Below are 17185 nucleotides of genomic sequence, written 5' to 3' on the forward strand. Positions count from 1 at the left end.
ACGGAACTTTGGCCTCTTATTATACAAGCCGCAGCTCGTCCAGCTCCAGCAAGACAAGCTCCAGCCTCTCCTCAGCCGAGTCTCCAGATCCATCTCTCTCTCTCTCTCGTCCCCCCACGATCAATCACCAGGAGAGAGAGGCCCGTCCCCCACTTTGCGGGGAACCCGGCCGAGAGCAATAGCTTCCTTTCCATTCATGGTCTCTCCGAAAAGCGGCTTGTTGAGGCGGAGCAGAAGAGCGTCGCAAGCTTGGAAACGAGAGCTTCCGTTTGGTTGGGGGAGAGAGGCAGGGGAAAGGATTGGGGCTTTTCTGCGTTTAGCCGTTTTGTTTCCTTGATAGGGTTTACCTTATCTGGGGATACTTGTTCTGCCGGTGGTAGCGAGGCGGGTTGGCGGGTACCTCGCGATGGCTCCCAAGTGAGAAATACCCGAACTTTGCCCTCCTGCCTCGGACCCGTGGCTCAGGATAACATCATCTTAGCCGGCAATTGGAATTGAACAGTTGATATAAAGAAGCCTGTCTTGGGTTATCATGCGTCAGTTAGGTTCCTTCTGTGACGTGTTAGATGCATCTCGTCACGCCGAATCACGGGTGGTTTGGAGTGATAAGTACTGGGAAGTTGGGACATCTAGAGTGGGAGGCGCTCTGGCTTCAGCCGAGCCGAAAGCCAACCCTTAGAACTTGAAAAGGATTGAACCGGATACCATGGATCGTTAAAGGTCGCTATAGTGGATGAAGATCCAGTTGGGGGGCTTTTGGGTGGCCCTGATAAGCCCCCACGGTACCTACCTTATGGTTAGTGCTGAGAATCAACGTTCCATGGAGCTCAGCTTGTAATAAGAGGTCCAGTACGATTGGAGGCGGTGCTTCTCAGATCATCAAATTAGACCACTGGCCAAGATCATTAGAGGCGAATCAAGTTCGACAAAGACACGACCAAACATTAACTAGATAGTGCTATTGATTTCCCATTAATGCCGTCCGCTGAAGCAATGCTGCCGGCCTTTCAAACCTCTTGCATTCCGTTCATGGTAACGCCGGGCAGCTAGCCAGCCAAATCATCCATGGCATCCATTCTCCCGTCCGTTGGTTCAAATTGAACAGCTGTATAGGTTCGATACAAATTGCCTTCCAAACTGCCATCCGAGTTGCAATCAGATACCCGCCACAACATGAAAGAAATCATCAGCGCCATCGTGTCTCCGTCCTCAGTCAACGACTTGAGTGTCAACATTGTGCATCTCCTTGGGGAACCAGCAGTTATCCAGATGGCAAGGCTCCCTTGGACACCGGTGCCCGGCCATACAGTCTGTCTGGCTGCAGCTCAGTCCATTCAGGCATGGAGACTGGCGAGCAATGCCTCTCAAGGCTTCCAGCTGCTGCGCAGTCAACTTTTCCCCATGAACATGATGGCATTTTCCGTACTTTTCGAGAAAGTAGCACTTGCCCAAGAGGTGAAAGTTGTTGCAGAGCTTGCGGTCCTTCAGGACAGAGAAGTCGGCTTGCGAGTATGAAAGGCGTGAGTCCACTCGCTGTCCAAGCCTGTTCCGTAATACGACTCCAGTCGCAGGGGGCTTCGGCTCTGGACAGTACAACTGAGCTGGGGTGCTCTGAGCCGGGCTGGGCACCTTTGCGGCAGCCGCAAAGTTCAACGGCGAGGTTGACGGCATTGGAGTTCCCGGTGGTGTGATGTGGAATGACGTCCTGCGATTGGCATCATTGGGAAGCTTTTGGCCCCTAAAGATGTTGTCGAACGTCACGTTCTGAAACTTGTCTTTGATAGCCGCCAGCTCATACGCAAAGGGCGGGCCTGCCAGGAGCGTGATCTGCCCCCGAATTTTTTGATCTTCGAGGAAGGAATCGAACACGCGGGCGTATCCATTGTCTCCTGGTCCGCCGAAAAACACCTGCTTGCAGTGGCTGTCCTCAAGCCCAAACTTGAGGGCCGCTTTGCCATGTCAGTATCCAACATTGTAAAGATCAAGAGCGGGCGTCAAGGTGAGAAAGGAAGAGATCGAGGCTCTATTTCACGCCGGTAGCAGCTCACCTTTGATCTTCTCATCGGCACACTCCTTTCCACACCCAGCGTCGATAAAGTCGCACGTGGGATGGACTGTGTTATACCCTCGAACAAAGTCGTCAAACGATGCCGCGTCTGGCAGGAGCTCTCTATATTTCTTAGAGAGCCCTTTCAAGTTCGCATACACACGAATCACGACCTGTGCATTGGCCGGGAGGGTTGGAAATCTCGTCTTGATATCCTCGGCTATCGCTTTCCTCAGGAGGCTAGCTACCCTCTTGCCTCCAAGCAGGCCCTCTCTCACGAATTCATCATGAAACTGTTGTGTTCGTAACGGGTTAGGACAGCTCTAGACCCCGATCACGCGATCAAGAAGAGAATAGGTGAACCTGTCTCCAATGTACTCACCGGCATATTGTCGCCATCGATTATAACCATACAAAAACCGTGTTCATCCTGTCACCATCGTCAGCTCTCTGCCGCCTTCAGGTAACGTAGGCTCGGCTCTGACTGTTTTGCGTCGTAAATCCTCAAGCTGCTTCTCAGCATGGTCGAGCCTGGTGCGTTTAAGCTCAAGCATGTCCTTTCTGTCTCGAAGGTCCATGTGCGCCTCGGCGAGCTGTGCCGTCAAATCGCTGATATGTCCGAATAGGTCCTGGAAAGAGATATCAGTCTACGCATCCCCGACAATCGCCCTGGACATCAGCAGATTCTTGGGGGGGCTTACTGAAATCAAGGCATGTTTACGCTCATCCTCTGCCATGACCACACTCCATTGCTCCTCCAATCTCCTCAGTTGCTCTTGGTTGTCCGTCATCATCTCCAGTACTTGGCCAGCGAAGAATGCTGAACATAATACTCACACTCGCAAAGAGGGCGTGCGTGTTCAGTGAAGAGGGATAAAGCAAGTATAGATCGTCAGTTTATATGCAGGGTGGAACGACTGTGCAATGTTCTTCTCATATCAGGGCGCGTCGCCCATGGATCTGATTTGGCCACCAGGTGGCGCTCACACAGCATTGCGCTGGTCGAATAGCAGCACGACAGGTCGCAACGCAGGAACTGATAGAGCACCAGACGTCCAATCGAAACGTCGGAAGCTATAGCCCGGAGGACACGACACGACAAGATGACTTCCTTGTGAGGTGAAGCGCAGCCACCGCTTAAGCAAGCCGCTCCGTGCCCATGCAGCGAACTTTGGTTGCATATGGAGCTCCCGAATATTGGATGAGAAACCAAGGATTGAGAACTCGCTTCCACCTCGCTGCGAGGGGGTCGCATATGCACCTTGCATGTTACAGGTCTCGGAAAGCCCCCTTGTTCTGCGATGTTTGCTGCGTTTTGGCAACTTGGACGATCGACAGCCTGACACGGGGCATGCGCGCGCATGCAACTCGTAACAAGTGCATGACGCTGGAGCATCGCTCCCCCGACGGCTTATTAAATGCATGAGAATCTGCGATGCAGGCCGCCTTGGCGCTCACTAACAGGCCGGTCCAAGGCAACCATGAGCCAAAGCATGCCATGGAGGAGCAAAGAGTCCCCGCCCTTCCTCTCATCTTGATGGGATTAAGCTCGCCGGAGGATCCAATATTGATCACTCTTGCCGGAACTGGATCCCATTGGCTCATGCAAGCCCAAAACATCCATGAGTCTTGTTTCCCCTTTTTAAGAGCAGCCGGCATCGAGCCTTCCGAGTTGTTGTCGCAAATCACTAGATAGTATGCCGTCGGCGCTGTTCTGGTCAACATGTCGGCTTCGTCAAGACCATCTTGGCGGCCATGCTTTGTTTGAGCTTGTCTCTTTGCTTCCCTTCTAATGAATTGCTCTTAGCTTTCTCAAGAGTTTTCGCACCAAAGAATGTTTGGATTCAGTCCCAGGAGGGCTATCGGAACTGATCAAGGTGCGACAAACTGGATCATTCTGAAAGAAAAAGCCATTGGTTATGGCCAATGGCTCTCAGGTGATACCCTGTGCCGCCGGCAGTCTTCCTTGCGAGCAGGAGGCTACGACGGCCAAGAGAACACTGCGCCAGCAAAGTAGTTGAATGTCAACTATCAGCAACAGCTCGACGTCTCATGAACAGACCTACGGCAAGTTGGTCTCCTAGGATATCGACGACAAGGATTTCACTAGAGAGCCGGCCACGACGCTTCTCCTCCAGTAGAACGTCAGTGGCGGCTGCGGCCCGAGACTCCAGACTTCAGTCCCACGATGCCCAACGCTGCGAGGGTCGAAACAAGCGAAAGAATTGCGGTGGCGATCATGGTGGGGAAGCCGAGTTCGAGAACACCGTCAGGCGCTTGAAGCAACGGGACGGGACGGGAGGAAAGCTCCTATCCTTGAAGTAAGATTGCTGTCCAGTCTGTATGCAAATGGGTAAGGCGAAAATTTGGGGGAAAAAGGACTGACCGCAACTCAACTGGGGCAGCTACCCAAACTACCCCGGATTCTGACGGCTCCAGATGACGGCGAAGCGAGCCGAATGACTCGCTGTCATGGAAAATTCCGTCTGTTGCTGGAACTCCCCTGTTGTCGATCGTCTGCGTCTCCAGACTGAATTTGCCTTTGAAGGTTGATCGGCACTCATTGGTATTCAGCCACTGCCGACTCTGCTTATACACGAGTGCGAGAAAACCGCCCTCGGCGAACTCATCGAACGAGAAGAATAAATGGAAATGAATGATGATGAAGGGAATCTGAGGGATAGTCAGAATTTGGCAGTGGAAAGGTAGGAGAGAGGTGAGAGCAGGAAGGAACGGAATCGAATACCGATAATCCGGTATCCATTCACGATGTCGTCACTCGCTCTGCCTTCCTCTACCCTACCATATCCGCCTCTTTGCTGTTGATTTTCTTCGCACACAATGAAGAGAACGGGTGGGATGCAGCCTTCCTTCGAACTGCAGCCAAGCCGGTTTCTTGTGCTGCACCCTGGGATGGTCCATCAAGTGGGTGGCCATTCCAGAGAGACGATTTGCTTGGCAATTTCGGGGCCAGCATTATCTGCCTCGGTCCATCCCAACCTCATACCATACAATTTGGAGAGATCTTAAGAGTGAGTGGCCATCGTTTGAATCGCTACATTGGTTCGAAAACTGTGGCATTTGTTTCATCACTAGGTCACTGACCATGGTTCATGCAGTCTCCATCACTCGATGGTTTCCTACATTACTGTGTAGGTGTGCTCTTCACCATCTACGGGTGCTCTGCCTTTGCTTGGGAAAGCCTGGTGAAATGTGCAACTTGCATTTGTGTGTGTTGCAAACCGTGGGACCCGGTTTCAGAGACTCTTGGTCGTGTTCCAAGCATCTTCCATTCGTTCTGCAAGCCCCCTATCCGAGAGAGATACGTCCCTACTCTGCGATGCTACGTTCTCCTCTACTCGTTATGAGTGCCCAAGGCACTATATCATCCAACATACCGCTGTGAAGGAAAGGCGACCAGCCATTTCTGGGCTCTTTGTTTTCTCAAATATCGGGCCGTTGTCGTCTCAGGCCAACGTCGGCAGCGTGCTCCTTGTCCAACGAGGACCGGGCAACATCCAGCGGCCGATCTGCATTGCCCGATGCTCCTGAACAATGCCCCATCCACCGAGGCGTATTACGGGGTGCATTCAATTGCACGTGCCTATACGTAAGAGGTCTTCGGTGTGCTGGGATTGTAGGCTACCCTTGGTATGATGATATGTAAGAAGCCAACTGGTCTGCTGGTTCTCTTGGATGTTTGTCTTGGGTTATTCTTAGTCTCGAGCGAAATACTGCACCTTGCTAACAGCTTTCTCAGCTGAAACATAGATAACGAAGCGGACGACGAATCGAACACGAAGCCTGATGGACACATGCAAGCAGACGCAAGAAAAGCCGGCTGCAGTGTTCTGGCTCCCAACCACGATACTGACCTGCACCAGTCACTCACGACGGCTGCATACACAGATGGGTGCGCGAATCAAAAGAGTGAATTCGACTCTAGAGGCGGGCCATCGAGTCAATAAATTGCCGGCTGCATATTCACCACCTGCATGCAAACCGAAATCCTCATTTCACTGGCTGCCGCTCCCTGCGGTGACAGTTGGCAGAGTCCTATTGGAACAATCGCCCTTCACGCGTCACTTACTTCATACACACCTTATTTTTCCCGGCTGCGGTCTTGATCCCCCTGCGAAGCTATCGTCGGCAGCGGAAGAAAGCGAGAACAGTCTGACAGAACAACACAAGCGAGGCACACTCTGCAGCATCTCGTATCAAGGCTCGTAATGACGCCTTTACAGTGTGTAAGTTATGACCTGCATATTAAGTATACTCAAATCCCCTCAAAAGACCCGCCTTGTGCACTGGGCATGTACTCACATTTCAAACAACCATAACAACAGCTTGAACGATTCGTGACTGAGAACCCGGTCCAGGCTGGGATTCTGCTCGGCGGGATAACCGTGGTTGCTATTCCTGGAGCCTTATTAGGCGCACTTGGGTTCGGCGCTGGTGGCGTGGGAGCTGGTATGTCGGGTTGACCCCCCTTGATAACCGGTGGCAATGCAAAATTTGATCAATGGCTGACTAGATTCGCAAGGCACTCTGGCTGCATACAGCCAATCGCTTCTGCACCCTATCTGACCAGGCAGCCTGTTTGCCATTCTCCAAAGCGCGGGGACTGGAAAGTCCTTTCCTGGCTACTATCAGAGCTGCCGGGGCGGCGGCGACTTCAGGGCCTGTGTACACCCTCGTGCAATGCATCGCCGCCAATGGTACGGCAACATGAGCATCGAAGCGAAGTCTTGTAAGGGATTGAGAGGAAGGAAGGGGAGAAACATCATCAGCTCTGTGTGCTCTATGTCATGAGCTGGGGTTGTTATTGCATTAGCTCGGTTTATTCTACCTGCTTGGTAGTACTCATATGCAACGTAAGTTTGCTACCCAACTCCTGATGGGTCTCTACGCTGGTCTTTCAAACCCCCCTTGCGTCCTCCTTACGGTGTCCCTCATCCGGAGACGAGCTCGTCTCTGGATGCAATCTCCTGCTTCGTCTGCTGCTGTGCTTCCGTCTCTTTCTTGTCCACCGCCACAGCGGTTCCATTCTCACTCTTCGCCTTGCCGTCATCTTTCTCCTTGGCATCACCCTTCTCCTTGGTCTTGCCCTTTTCCTTCTTGAGCGAAATGGCGCCCTTGGCCAAGGCCTCGCTCGGCAGCGGCCGAATAATGGGCTGGGCGACCCACCAGGGCCTCTTGCACCGCCTGAGCGTCCCCACGGAGCTCTCCTCCTCGGGCACGCCCTCGATGGTACGCTCGGCAATCGTCCTCTCCATCTCCTCGTCGAAGCTCTGGCCGCCGGTGCGCTCGTACTCGAGAAGGCCTTCGGCGACGCGCCTCTCCACGGCCTCGAGGACGCGCTCGTAGCCGGCCATGCCGTCCCTGCGCGCGCGGGCGAGCATGTCTCTGATATCAGTGTGACGGGTGACGAAGTGTCGGAGGACGTGGAACAGGTGGGGCTGCATTGCGGAGAGGTTAGGGGACTGCTGCTGCTCCGGGGTGAGCTTCTTCTTGGTGGTGGTGGTGGTGGTTGTCGTGGCGGTAGTGTCGCCTTCGCTAGTAGAGGTGTCTGTTTTTCGCTTCTTCTTTGCGGGCTCGTCTGCGTCATTGGCGGTCTCGCTTTCTGTCAACCATGCGGCGTCGTCGCCAGGGATGAACAACGGCCTCCTCTGCGGGGGCTCTTCGTCAAAGACGTATTTGTGTAGGATGTCTAGGTAGCGTCTCGTGATGGCGTCGACTCTCCAGCCGCCTTTCCCGTCCTTGCCCCTCCAGTATTCCCTGCTGTGTTCTTCTATCGGCGGCGGGTTACCGAAGATGCCTGGGTCGCTGAGGTTTCCCTCGGCCGACATGATGCCGTCCGCCCCCGTGGCGTCCAAGCACCTCTGTAAATCGCCTGGCTGAAGGATATTTCCGTTGGCGAAGAGCACCGTTTCGGGGGGCAGGTTATCTCTAAGGAAGCGAATCATGTCCCAGTCCGCCACGCCAGTGAGATGTCCCTTTTGCTCGCGTCTTCGTCCATGGACCGTCAATATCGAAGCTCCAGCCTTGAGCACATTCTGCGCGTATTCCAGAGTCTTCTCCTTCGTCTCCAGCACCCGAATCTTGGCCGTGACCGGAATGGGAAGCTCCCTATGCAAGATGTTGACCAGCTTGAAGATGAGATCCTGGTCCTCCTGCAGAAACGCGCCGTAGTGGCCCTTGCGCGCAATGCCCTGCGGACACCCGAGGTTCAAATCGACAGCATCGCAATACGGAACCACATGCTTCGCCGCAGCGAGCAGCGCCTCGGGATCATTCGCGCAAAACTGCACAAACAGAGGCCGGTCGATGCTGGGATTCCCGTCCAGCCACGGCTCACCGTCGGAGCCCGGCCGGACGGCTTGGAAATGGGCCCTCCTGTACTTTTCGTCCTGCGAAAAGAGTCGCGCGTGCAGCATGGGCGTGTAGGCTAGCAGCTTGGACTGCTCCTCGGGCAGCAGGAAGGATCGCGTGAGAATTCGCCAGGCCTGGATTATTCATTTCGATTACATGTTAGTTAGTTTAACCAACATTGAGATGGCGAGTTTGGATGCTGGATGGGGTGCAAGACAAACAAACTCGGATTGGTCCACCATGGGAGCCACGATGTACTTGGGACTCCCGATGCTCTCGTAGAACGCCCGTCCATGGAGCTTCGTCTTTGTGGAAGGCGAGGCTGCAGTTGAAGTTGCCGTCGCAGTCGCCGTCGCCGTCATTGTCGCAACGCCGCGAAAGATACCGGGGACCGCGGAGAATCGAGGCTGGAACAATCGATGTGTCACCGTCTTGGGGATTAAACTCTGCCACATTAAAAGGGAGACTTGGTTCAGACAAGCATTGTCTTGTCTTGCGCAGTTTAGAGAAAGAAGAGGAAAATCAGAGTATGCAGACAAGACACACCAAGCCCAAATAGAAAACTGCAAGGTCGTTGTGTTCGAAGATTGGTATCGAAATGGCAAAAGGAAAAAAAAAAAAAAAATGTTTGGGGAAATCGATAGCGAGATAGGCTTGGAGTTTACTCAAACTTGGCGGGGCTGCCATTTTCTCTTCATTCTTTTTTCAGCTTTTCCTCTTTTCGCATTGGCGGCTGATCAGAACGGTGACAGCGCTAGTACCACGATTCCCCATCAGTGTCATCAAACACCCGACCCGACTGCAGACGGACGCTATTACTAGCATCTAGGTACCTACAAAAGCAGAACGCTCCTAGAGGTGCCTTAGTAGGTATGTAAGGCACAGTAGTAGATAGAGGCATACTCATACGTTGCATATTCCGGTACCTTCAATCGACTCTTGGTGCAGTGGTGGATGGTCACGAGGCTTCTAGACGAGGCACGGCAAGGCGAGACCGGATTCGAATAAATGTACTCAGAGATTTTATTTGCTGAAACAAAGAGACACCCAGACACGTCACGCTCATAGACTGAACCCGACTATAGAGACATGCTTGAAATGAAGCACAAGAATGAAAACACAAGTTGCCGACCTATATGTCACCCTCCAATCGGCCGGGCTTGCCACATCTCTCAACGTGTTCGCCTCAGCGGCCAACGCTGAAGAATTCGTCCAGCGCCAACGTGGCATAGCGTCGTCGAGTCTTCCGGCATGCTACTGCTCTTCCATAGAGAGCTTTCCGTGGTTGAGCTGCAGGCTGCAACGACAGGTCTCCCATGTTCGAAAGATAGCAGACAGTCTCACCCGGCACAGGCTCGTTCCGCTTCTTCTGGTCGCCCATTCCTCGCCCACGAGTCCAACTGAATATTAAGGAAATGTATGAGTCTTTGGGGCTAAATACCATGACATGTGTAGTGAGGTAGTGTGACAAAACGCCCGTGACACCTTACTATGCTGTCCCTAAACGCCGCAAATGGTAAATGTGCAGAAATACATGGTGAGGTCCTTATAAACCACGGTAGCAGAGGTGAAGAGAAGAACAATAATCAGCTGACAAGATTCTCGTCCAATGGATAACATCATCAGAAGAAGTGCGTGTAAATCTTGGAATTTTCGTGGACTTCCATTTCCTGTCATCACAGAGTTGGTTAGCTATCGAGTACGCACGGAGTTAACGGTTGCTTTTTGACGAACCATTTTGAAGCTGTTCAGCTCTTCCTTGATCTGCTGAGCAAGCATCGGGGTGAGGCGGTTGCAGGTGGCAATTTCACCGCGGCGATCGTACTCCTGGCTGGGCCAAGTGTCGTAGAAGATGATGCGCGGCGAGAATGTGGCATTCCTCTTGGGGCCGGCTTGAGGAGTTCCCGGTCGGCTCTTTCCGAGCCGCAGAGCCGACATGAAGTAGTCTTCATTGCCAATAGCAATCGAGTTGGATCTCTTGCCGTCGTCATTCGGCGTACTAGGCGCGCTTGAGTTGGGCGAGTCGGCGACAGTGGGTATGTTTGGCAAGACCAAATCGGGAGACTCCGATGGGCGAATGGATGGGCTTGAAGAGCCTGGACCTGTTTGTCAGTTAATAATCCGCGCAAGAGGGACAGATACAGGTCATGGACATGGCACATACGCTTCAAGATACCCTTGCGAACGGCCGCAAGCACCTCTGCACGCTCTTTCTCACCGCCCACGATGCTCTTGCGGGGCCCGTTGTCTGCCCCTGAGCTGCCCGCACGTTCCGCTCCGCCCTCGGGAATCTGCGTGGCGTCGAGGGAGTTGCGCTCAAGGCGAGGGAACCCCGTACCGCCCTTGCCGCCCTGAGGGTCGGCAGTCACGTTGACACGTCGAGTCTCTGCTTCCACGGTGATCATGGACACAGCAGCCTGGCCGGCCTCGCTGACGGGTGTGTCGGCCGCCGGCATGCCATTGGCGGACTTTGGCCGAAAGAGGCCAACCAGGGAACGGGTGCTCTTCTTCATGCCACGGCCCATCTTCCTGATCATAATAGAAGCAGACGAGGCGGTGGATGAGATGGAGAGATTATCCGTCGATCCACCAAAGAAGCGACCGCCGTAGATGTTGTTACCGATGCCGGCAGCTTCCTGCGCTTCAGCGATCCGCGCTTGCTCGGCATCATAAGCCTCATCGGCCGTTGGGTCTTTGCGGAGTTTGGACGCCTCTACCCTCTCCATGCCCTCGCCATCTGGCCCGGCAGCCTTTCGAAATTCGGCCGCGCTCCCGAAGGAGAAGGCTCGACGTAGCCTAGATGTCTTGGTCTTGCCCTTGACATCCTTCTCGTTGATGGCAGCGAGCTGCTTCGCCGCCGGTGATGCCACGGTCTTGCCCTGTGATGATGTGGCTGCGGTAGTGGCGGCGGCAGCGGGAGTGGCGTCTCCAGCTGGTTCATTAGCCATCGTGGCGGGTTTGGACAACGGAGAGGGACTGAGCGTCCGCTTGACTCCATCGGCAGATGAGCCTCTCGGCGGTATGTTCGATGCTTTGAGCTGGTCGCTCTTGGTCGATGTTTCGTCAGCGGCCGGTGAAGAGGGGTTGCTGGTGGAGACCGTCGCATTGCGGTTGGAAGACTGCACATCAATCCCTGGTTAGCATGCACAACCTATCAGGGGCCCCTAGCTCACTGTGTGATTGGGTGACGAATGACAATGAATTGTCAACTTACCGAGGCAGACGGAGACTGGACACTTCGACCAGACGATGCGCTGTCAGAGCTTCCTTTGCGGGCATGCAGCGGCATCCTCTGGGCAGCCTGGGGCAATTTTTCGCTCTTGGCAATAGCAACTTGCTCCAAGCGAGGGGAGTTGTCGGGCTTCAGAAGAGGTCGGAATGAGTCCGTGGACTGGATGGTATGCACGCTTCGGCGACGCATCTTCTTCGCCTCGTCCGGAGACGGCCTGCGGTTCAGGTGCGAGTCGTCCATGGACGCTCCTGGGCTCCGAGTGGGAGACGCCGTAAGATTCGGAACGGATCTGGAGCCACTAGGCGCGTGATACATCTGGGACTGGCTGCCGGGACTGAGCGGTGGGTTCGTGCTCTGGGATCGCGTGTGTTGAGAACCTGAGTTGCTGGGCCTCCTGTATCGATCAGGCGTGTATTTGGGTGTTCCACTGGAAGGTAGCGTCGGTAGGGAGCCGGCAGAGACAAGCTGCGGGCGCGAGGAGGAGGAAGAAGAAGAAGTGGCGTTTCGGCCGGGAGATTTGGCAGAGTCATCGCGTGCGCCGCTGCTGCCATGGCTACTGCCGTGGCTGCTGTGACCGCTGCTATGTCCACTGCTGTGACTGCTGCCGTGGCTGCTGCCATGGTTCGAGTGATAGGCGGGGACCAAGGCCATGTTCGTCACGGACGGGTTGGGGCGGTGGGAACGTTGGACAAGGCTGGGGTCGAAAGTCTGCGTGGGAATGCCGGAGGAGGATGAATTCGTCCGATAAGCCCCGTACTGCTGCCATTGCAAGCTCTGATTCAGGTTCGGCGTTGGTGCAAAGGCATATGACTGAACAGGGACAGTGCTTCCCCGATAGCCGCCTCCTCCTCTCGGTGCCGAAGTGGTGTATTGATGATGCCCGTTGGATGGGACGGCAGGCATCATGCCGCCTGAGGGTGTTGAGCGACCCTGAAGCATCGTCACCGTACCAGTCTGCTGCTGATACGTCTGAATCAAAGCAGCCATACTCCTCCCAGACTGGGAATCAGAAACGACTGATTGGACCAGCGAATCCTCCTCGTGATTATTTGGAAATGGGGTCAAGCGGCTTCGAATTCGAGCTTTGTCGGCGGTCCAAGATCGAAGTCGGGAGTGCTTTCAAAAGAAATGGGCAGTCGATATGCTGTCAGATCACCAGGTATTAGCTGCTGTTCCCACAACGTTGGATATGGCGGTCGTCCATTCGAAGAGAATAGAATCACGGCAACAAGAAGGCAAAGCAATGTGTCAGAAATGGTCGAACCTTTTGTCTCTTCTTGTTTTTTTCTTCTTTTCTTCTTTTTTTATGTCGTTTTCAGGAGCTGGCAACGGATCAACAGCAGATAACTGCGGTTGTTTCTTTTGCTTTCGAGTTTGACTTTTCTTCCAATAACTCGCAAGACAAGAATGGCCGGATCGACGATTGTATAAAAGGACGCCAGCGGCCGAGGGTGCTAAAGAAATTGCTCGCTTTGTCGAAATGAAGAGCTCACTATTACCACGAGGCCACAATCGACTATTACAGGACAGACGGCCGGACTGGTCGAGCAGGATCAAGTATCACCCAAGCCACGCTGAACAACGACTAGCTGCAAGAGAACATGGGGTTGTGCAGACTTCGGCCGTTCGTATCGCAGCGAGGCTTCTGGGGGGTCGTCGAATGGGTTCTGAGGTATCACGGGCTCCGACGGGGATGACGGGATAGAGAAGAGATGGGAGCTTTCTAGCAGAGCCGGTCACCAGAACAAACGAGAAGAAGAAGAAGAATCAGAAAAAGGAGAGGTAAATGCACAGGACAGAGACGATGGAGCCAGAGATGCTGACGTATGTGCAACAAAGCGCAACGCCTCAAGGTGGTGGAAAAGAGAGAAGAGAAGAACAAGACGTCGGGTGCTGGAAGACGAAGAAGGCTGGGAAAGGGGGCACGGCAAAAGGCGCTGCGGACTGGAACAAGCGTGCTGGACAAAGTCGGACAGAAGAGAGACAAGGGCGCGCTCGAGAAACGGCAGGCGAACCGAGAAGCAGAAGGGGAAGGCGTTGAGGGGCTGGAGAAGAAAGAAAGAAGGAAAAAGAAGAGAGTGAAGGTGGACGAGCCGCAATGGGTCGCTTGGGGTCGAAGGTGAAGGTGAAGGTGCTGGCGATGGGATGGGCTGAGGAGAGGAGCAGAGCAGCCGCCGGTTCGACGCTTGGGACGGGAGGCAGAAAAGTCGAGGAAAGGCCAGAGAGCGAGCGAGCGGGCGGGCATGGGAGGGACCGGCCAGCATAGACCCAGACCCAGGACCCAGACCCAGCGCAGCATGGAGAGCAGCAGAGAGCAGCGCAAGAGAGCAACCTAGAGAGCACAGCACCAGCAGCACCAGCAGCACCAGCACGCACAGGGCACAGGGCACCTGGCAGTGGCGACGGCTGGGCGTGGCTAGGGTCAGAATTAGCGGGCTGCCAGGGGTGGAGCACGCCCCTAACGTGCTATCTCGCGGGGCCTTGGAGGGCCTGCACCTAATGGCGGGCTAGCCTGGGGCCTGGGCTGCACGTTCGGGGGGAGGCCACAGCACGCTGGACGGCTTGCGGCGACTGCGGGTGCCGGTTGCTGGTACAAGGCCCAGGTACCTACTAGGGTTGGTACAAGTACAGGAACCTGGGGCGTGGTGTGCCCGGTGTCAAGCTCCAGGCCTGCTCTGGCAGCATGCAAGGTACAGGTACTCGGCACAGGGCGCGAGGGACGCAGGTGGGCTGCTGGGAATGGCCTGTCTGCAGTGTCCTCCATGTCCCCGTACTTCCAGGTGGTACCTTACCCGTACCGGAGGAAGCAGGCAATCTGTCTCGTACCGACAGCTAGTGGAGAGCTAGGAGGGGGGAAAGAACATTAGAGGCCGAAGAGAGAGAAGAAGAAGCCAGAACAGCACCAGTTGAGTCGGCAAAAGCGAGACCAGCGGCCAGCAGCGAGAGGAAGATGGCGGAGAGGCAGGGAGAGGCAGCAAATCAATTACATCAACTGACGGTAATGTCTGGCATGATTTTTGGTGCTTGAATCCAATGCTTTTACGAAATCACCATACATGTACCTTAGGGGGAAAAAAACCTCGGAGGTTGTTCAGGCGATATTACAGTATCAGCAGCAGCTGGAAAGCACGCCCGGGTGGATTTCTCGTAAACAGAAGCCGCGATCCAGTCAACCACAAATTCCGGGTCCCGAAGGCCACCAGAACAGCTTCATGCTGATGAGCGTCGCCAATCCACCTGCTGCAGTGAGCGCTGCATGCTGTCTGTTAGTACTTGAACCTCGAGGTAAGTTTTACGAAGCGCAGGCGCATGTACCGGTACTTGCTGCGGTCGGGGCGGGCGCAACGACGGGGTTGCACTGGTTCCTGCACCAGGAACCAAACAAGACGTGTGCAGCAGCGCTGGGCGCGCCGCCTCGTCAGACTCGGGGGATACGAAGCACTAATCGGCGCCTCCCCCCTTCGCCGGCGACCCTTTGGCCTAGCTCTGAAACCACAGAAGGCTAAAAGGAGAGCGTGTTGCGGCCGGCTGCCAATGGGCATGCAGGTGCTGTTTTGCTGTTGTGCGGTACGCGTTTCTGTTTGTTGAAATACTGTACTTGTACATGAGATAAGGTAGGTACCAGGTGGTTTTCCCCATGGCTTCGATGGAGTTGGATGGATGGATGGCTGGCTGTTTGACGGAGGATTCGTTACAGGTACCAGTACCGGTACTGGTGCTGGTGCTGTTCTGACACTGAGTACTAGGTAGGTAGGTAGGTACCTATTCCAAAGCCTCAAATACCGATCAAGTGTCATCTCGATATCTGGGTATAGGGAATGTCCATGCAGGTCTGCTTGCACATGCCTCATTCGTACCAAGGCAGGTGTATACACGAGACAATGCCGCTCGTAGGCTCCCAGACGGGCGTGTCAAATTCCGGATTGCCTGAATTGCCGGCTCTTTATCATCTCAGCACCCGCCGCTGCCACTTCGTTCCAGTAAGCAGATATAAGTAATTACTACTAGTAGTGTTGACATTTTGCAGCTTCGATTAATAACATAAATCGAAGCCGGTAGCTTGTCCGGGCACCCGTGCTTGCTTGCTTGCTCGCTCGCTCGCATTTGATGCCGCATTTGCTTGATGCAATTTGCTTGCACATGCGCTGCAGTCAGTCCTCGGTACGTGTACCGGGTACCAAGTTGCAGCCGCATGGATCGAGCAATTTGAGCGTCAGAGACAGCGAGGGTACGGTAATGACATGACTGTCACCCGCATGTCCTCGCCGTCAGCGTTGCGAGGGCACCACTTACGAATTGCATGGAAATGAAGCACTGTTGACCGCCAATACAGCCGCAGAAAGAGAGATGGCGATGGGATGGAGAAGAGCCTGGAAGAGGAGCGAAGGCCGGTTGTCTCTTGTCGTGATGGCATCTCGTGCCCTCAATGCTCGTAACTCGTTCATTCACTCATCCATCCATCCCTCCCTCCCCCCCTTGTAAATGAGCATCATCGCGATCGCAGCGAATGTCTTCGTTCTTGTACCTCTACTCACATGCCTTGCTGGGCTAGGTACATGCAGAGCCGCTTTGGACGTGGTCGCGTCGATGCACAGCGAACAAGCATCAGCTCGACGCGACTGATTGGGCCGCTCCCCGACTCGCTACTGCATATCCACCGCTGCTAGGGTGCGATGGCCAGGGGCCACCGACCAGGGCCGCAGGAGATGGGCTGCAAGAAAAGTGGAAGAAGCGCAGCACAGCTCGTACGAGGTGCCCGGAGCTTGTAGCACTTGTACCTCTACAGGTGCTTGATGGTGGCGCGCCCGGAGGCTCGTACCTGTACAGGTACCTGTGCGTTCATGCCGCATCCTCGTTCGTCTCCCTCCACGCCGGATGCAGGGCGTCTTTGTTCTTCCATCTCGTTTTCGATGCTGCTTTCGCCGGACGCGTTGTCTGCTTTGGCGTCGCTGGTGACTTTGGCATCTTGATCAGAAGCCACCAAATCTGCATCTGCATCTGCATTTGCATCTGCATCCGCTCGAGGTGGTCAAGTGGTGAAGCTGATATTCCACCCCCCACGACGAGATCGACATCTAGCAAAACGCCAGATCCCCAAGTCGCGCAGCCATCCAGACGGGAACAAATTGAGGTACCTTACTACCAACCAAAAGTACTTTAGATACGGACGGAGGAGCGATAAGGTACATTGACCGCGGCCTGGCCACACGCTCTCCTCGGTACCGGTACTGGTTCATCGTCCCCTCCTCATGTCGTCTTGTCCGGCACCTCCAGACAAGCCGGCCCCAATACGACAACTGCTGCATCGTCCCATCATGACCGTTAGGCAGCCCATGCAGCAGATTGCTTGCAAAAGCCCATGGGCTGTCTTCGATTGGGTGGCTGGGATCGCAGTGGCACCATTGATCCAGACGCAAAAGTGACCTGCCTCTTCGTAATGGCCGGCCTACGGCTTGAGCGGTGCTCAGGCGAGGCGGCAACAGCTTCTGCCTGCCTTGCGCGTACATATGCGGAGACCGAAGCCGAAGCACACA

General features: G+C 54.7%; 4 protein-coding genes across 4 annotated transcripts; 1 reads left to right on the forward strand and 3 right to left on the reverse strand.

Moving 5' to 3' along the window:
- Positions 1–1209: 1209 nt before the first annotated feature.
- On the reverse strand, positions 1210–2346 carry TRIREDRAFT_57383 (uncharacterized protein; the record flags this gene model as incomplete). Its single annotated transcript, XM_006963347.1, has 2 exons — positions 1210–1921; positions 2033–2346. Coding segments are annotated over 2 exons (1026 nt in total), but the record flags the coding sequence as incomplete, so codon positions are not given.
- Positions 2347–6276: 3930 nt separating this feature from the next.
- On the forward strand, positions 6277–6797 carry TRIREDRAFT_104907 (uncharacterized protein; the record flags this gene model as incomplete). Its single annotated transcript, XM_006963168.1, has 3 exons — positions 6277–6294; positions 6394–6517; positions 6639–6797. Coding segments are annotated over 3 exons (301 nt in total), but the record flags the coding sequence as incomplete, so codon positions are not given.
- Positions 6798–6999: 202 nt separating this feature from the next.
- Positions 7000–8781, reverse strand: TRIREDRAFT_75921 (uncharacterized protein; the record flags this gene model as incomplete). The annotated part of the gene is made up of 2 exons (XM_006963348.1): positions 7000–8553; positions 8641–8781. The coding sequence occupies 2 exons, from the start codon at positions 8779–8781 to the stop codon at positions 7000–7002; spliced, it is 1695 nt and encodes a 564-aa protein (XP_006963410.1).
- Positions 8782–10041: 1260 nt separating this feature from the next.
- On the reverse strand, positions 10042–12638 carry TRIREDRAFT_57603 (uncharacterized protein; the record flags this gene model as incomplete). Its single annotated transcript, XM_006963349.1, has 4 exons — positions 10042–10089; positions 10154–10505; positions 10580–11538; positions 11634–12638. 4 exons carry the CDS (start codon positions 12636–12638, stop codon positions 10042–10044), a joined length of 2364 nt encoding a protein of 787 aa, XP_006963411.1.
- Between the last annotated feature and the right edge of the window lie 4547 nt (positions 12639–17185).

Source organism: Trichoderma reesei, assembly GCF_000167675.1.
Source record: "Trichoderma reesei QM6a unplaced genomic scaffold TRIREscaffold_4, whole genome shotgun sequence".
In the NCBI taxonomy this organism is placed as follows: Eukaryota; Fungi; Ascomycota; class Sordariomycetes; order Hypocreales; family Hypocreaceae; genus Trichoderma; species Trichoderma reesei.